Source organism: Cynoglossus semilaevis, chromosome 2 (genome assembly GCF_000523025.1).
Source record: "Cynoglossus semilaevis isolate Cse_v1.0 chromosome 2, Cse_v1.0, whole genome shotgun sequence".
NCBI classification, from domain to species: domain Eukaryota; kingdom Metazoa; phylum Chordata; class Actinopteri; order Pleuronectiformes; family Cynoglossidae; genus Cynoglossus; species Cynoglossus semilaevis.
The window spans coordinates 5,138,563-5,142,222 of record NC_024308.1 but is presented as its reverse complement, the minus strand read 5'-3'; the positions used below and the strand labels follow the sequence as shown (position 1 = coordinate 5,142,222).

At 38.8% G+C, this 3,660-nt stretch overlaps 1 protein-coding gene across 1 annotated transcript in view; it reads right to left on the bottom strand.

The window, feature by feature from the left end:
- Positions 1-3,660, bottom strand: part of gtpbp3 (GTP binding protein 3, mitochondrial) — a 12,122-nt gene that overhangs the window by 234 nt on the left and 8,228 nt on the right. The window contains exons 8-11 of the mRNA XM_025053489.1: positions 2,530-2,695; positions 701-831; positions 197-371; positions 6-73 (exon numbers count right to left, since the gene is read on the bottom strand). Coding sequence (XP_024909257.1) covers positions 6-73; positions 197-371; positions 701-831; positions 2,530-2,695 — 540 coding nt within the window. The remainder of the gene's footprint in view (positions 1-5; positions 74-196; positions 372-700; positions 832-2,529; positions 2,696-3,660) is intronic.

Here is a 3,660-nt window from a genome sequence, read left to right as displayed (position 1 = left end):
GGTGCATTGTGGCGGGGAGGCCGTGTGTCGGGCCTGGGTCAGGGTGGGGGCGTCGGACTGGGGATTTCCACACCTAAAGAGGAAATCAAACAATTCAACGCTCATTATCTGTTGTTTTACTTTGGAGGTTTGGAGTTTGAGAATTTTTTCTTTTTATTATCTGCACATGTGAATGTTCTAAAATGTTTGTACTTACAGAGTTTTAAGGTTGCTCTGCAGCTGTGTGAGGAACAGCTGTAACCCTTCAGTGGTGTGACAGGAGATCAGACAGACAGGAGGGAGTCCAGAGACCTGTCTCACCTCTCTGTCCAGCTGCTGTCTCTCACCTTCAGGTAGTAGGTCTGTTTTATTCAGCACAACGAGGCATCGGTCTGAGGACAGAGAGAGTTCATAGACATAAACCAGTGTAAAATAAATGCTTTTGACACATATTTCACCCCAGAAACTATTGAAAAATAATGATAAAAAAGATTTTAAAACAACTTTATTTTTTCCATGTGGCCTGGTATAAAATAATCCACGGCCCAGTACTGGTGCAGGGCCTGGACAGTAGTCTACAGTAGAGACAGTGTCTCTGTCCAATCGATCATGACTGGAGATTTATTTCTGAATTCAGTTCAACAGTATCTGACTCTCAGGTCATAAAACAATAAAACATTTTTAATGAAATTAAAAAGTCTTAGTGGACTGGTTATCATACCTGCCTGACGCTGCTCTCTGGTGGGCAGCACACTGTTGAGGTGTTCCTTCAGGTGGGCTGCAGCCTGTCGAGGATCTCTAGGGAGTTCCACACAGTCCACAACCACAAGGGTCAGATCTGCCTGATCCAGTCTACAAACAGGACAACAAACACATATTCACATTAGATTAGCAAGAATTCAATATATAAACCTGTCTTTTAATTCATTTTGTAAAATTACAAACCAACAAAAAACTACAAAAACATGTAAATCAATTGACTCTTCATCCAGGTTCATGTATGAGAAAAAAACAATCACTCACAGGAGGTATTACTACAACCGAGTAGTTTTTACTTCGATAACTAGAGGAACAACAGACAGTTTATTGAAGAACAGTCTATTTTCTATATGCATAAAATAAAGGACAAAATGTGATTCATACTTTGTGGATTGGATTGCGATGATGCAGGACTATTGCATCCAAAAAACAAAACAAAAAATGATTTGAGCCTGATGTCATATGATCACAATGCATGTTTGAAAAATGTGTCTCTGTGAGTTGCAGCAGCAGCAGCAGCAGCAGCAGCAGCAGCAGCAGCAGCGGATGCTTGTACTTACCACGTCCTTCCTGTAGTGACCCAGGTCATGAGCCTCTGACCTGCTCCCTGCACAGAAAGTTCTCTATACAACACATGTTGCCCACCCTTCCTATACACTTAACTAAGACAAACAGAGAAAGCGACCGCTTAAAATTCCCTGATAAACATTATCTGACCTACGTTAAAAAAAAAAAAAATCTATATATTTTTTAAGTTTTATCCTTCTACCTGAGTCACGACACAAACCATTTTAACATTCACATTTGTCACTGAACACTTAGGAGAAATATATGCTGTATATATATAAGACATAGTCCACAAAGAGAACCCACAAACCGACCCAGAGAGACCTTGCTAACCACAAGACTAAAACATAAAGCTAATTTAAAACCTGGTGATTCTCACCAGTAAATTCATATTCATATTCACCCTGTGATCCTCTGTTGGTGACTCTCCTAAAGTACAGTTGGTTAAGTACTATATACAGCTTTCTGTGTCTGAGTGCTCGAGCCGGCGAGTCTGTCAGTCTGTATGAAACGGACGTGACGTGACGTGAGCTGCTGCCTCTGCTGTTTCACCCTGGTGTAAACAGTGGAAGCAGCTGTTGGTAAATACTGCCGTGTGTCCAGTCTCACCAACAAAGAAACACTTAATGGTAAAAAAAAAAAAAATAAAAGAAAATGGTGGCCTTACATTATGTAACCTCCTGAGTGGGTTTGTGTATTTATAACCATCGCATAGCAATTACGTTACGCAGCCTACACGAAAATGCAGCACGATGTACAATAATGTACAACTCATTTCTTCCTCTCTTTGTTTCCAATGACATATTCCATTGATCATCAGGCAAATCTGTTATGTTTAATGATATACATGTGTTAGATTAGTGTTAGACGGACGCAGGGTTGGAGCAGCCAGGCCACTGCGACTCTATATGTGACAGAAATAATATTAACTCATGTAAACTTACTGATATAAATTTTCTTTCAGTAATATTAATTAAACATAATATATAGTTTTTCTTAGGGTGAGGTTCAGTCTTCTCGACCCCTAGAAAAATGGCTGACGACAGGGAAAAGGTTTGTTATTTCAATTAAAAAAATATCAGAGCATGGCTTAGGAATATTCAGCTTTTCTGGATTGAGATGTAGTGTAAGTCTCTGACACTTTAAGTGCGTGGAGTGGGAAAAAATAAGACCAAGCAAGGATTGATAGACTTATGCACATCTTTGCATTCCAGCTCCTGTTACCTCTCTCGAGCTCGTCGAACTCCCTCTCTTTCTATGGCGTCTGGACTGTTCCGGAGACCCGCTGTGTCACTCAACAGGACGGGGAAGCCACCGATGTCCAGTGCCGTCTCGACTACATCCCTCGTGGTGCCAGCAACAGGAGACACGATGGCGGCAGGTCTTTGGCCTTCAGTTTAAAAGCACAAAGGTATGGAAGTCAGTGTTACCATGAAAATAATGTGATCAGAACATTTTGAACACTTCTGTTTTGAAGTCGGAAAAGTTTTACTTTGCCAAACGTTTAGTGTGTACTGAGGAAATCACACATTTTAATATACTTTTTTTCTTCTTGACTTCTGTGATTTCATCTTTAGTTTAGTGTATACTGAGGAAATCACACATTTGAATATACTTTTTTCTCTTCTTGACTTCTGTGATTTCATCTTTAATCAGCACATAAATATTTGTGCTGATTTGTCCAAAAGTGTCCAGAAATAACAATTTTATAACAAAAATAAAAATGTGTAAAATAAAATAAATCTTGTCCCAAGAATTTTGTACATTTCTGGATGAATGCTAAAAACAAGTTTAGCATATATTTAATCTTTTCCCATTTTTTCAAGAAATGGCAAATGTATACTCAAACTTTGATATACATATAGACATATTTGCAGAAATATATCAGTAAGACCGTGTCTATGTCATGTCTACCCCCAAAAATTCATCAATCATCTGCCCGAGTCCAAACACAACACAGATACTTTTCTTCATCCTTTTCCTCTTGTATTACTTAGGTTTGTGCCACTGATTCCCACGTCAAGAAATACTCATAAATCCTTATCCATGCTGCCTGAGGACTCTGAAGACTAATCAGGACAGGAAAGGATAACAGGACTTTATCTTGAATTTGATAAATGACCCCATTATTCTGATAGGAAGCTGTGAGAAGCCACAACAAGGCCTGCACTCTGGATAATTTATGTAATGTGGTGTAAAATGATTTCAGGAAACAATATCATAAACAGACACAACCTCACACCATCAATAAAAAGGCTTTCTTTAAGCTGAAGCAAATGACCTTTACGTAAGTAACAATGCGTTTGGAATTTTTTTTATAAAATTAAAAAGTTTGTGTTATGTTGTCAGCATTTC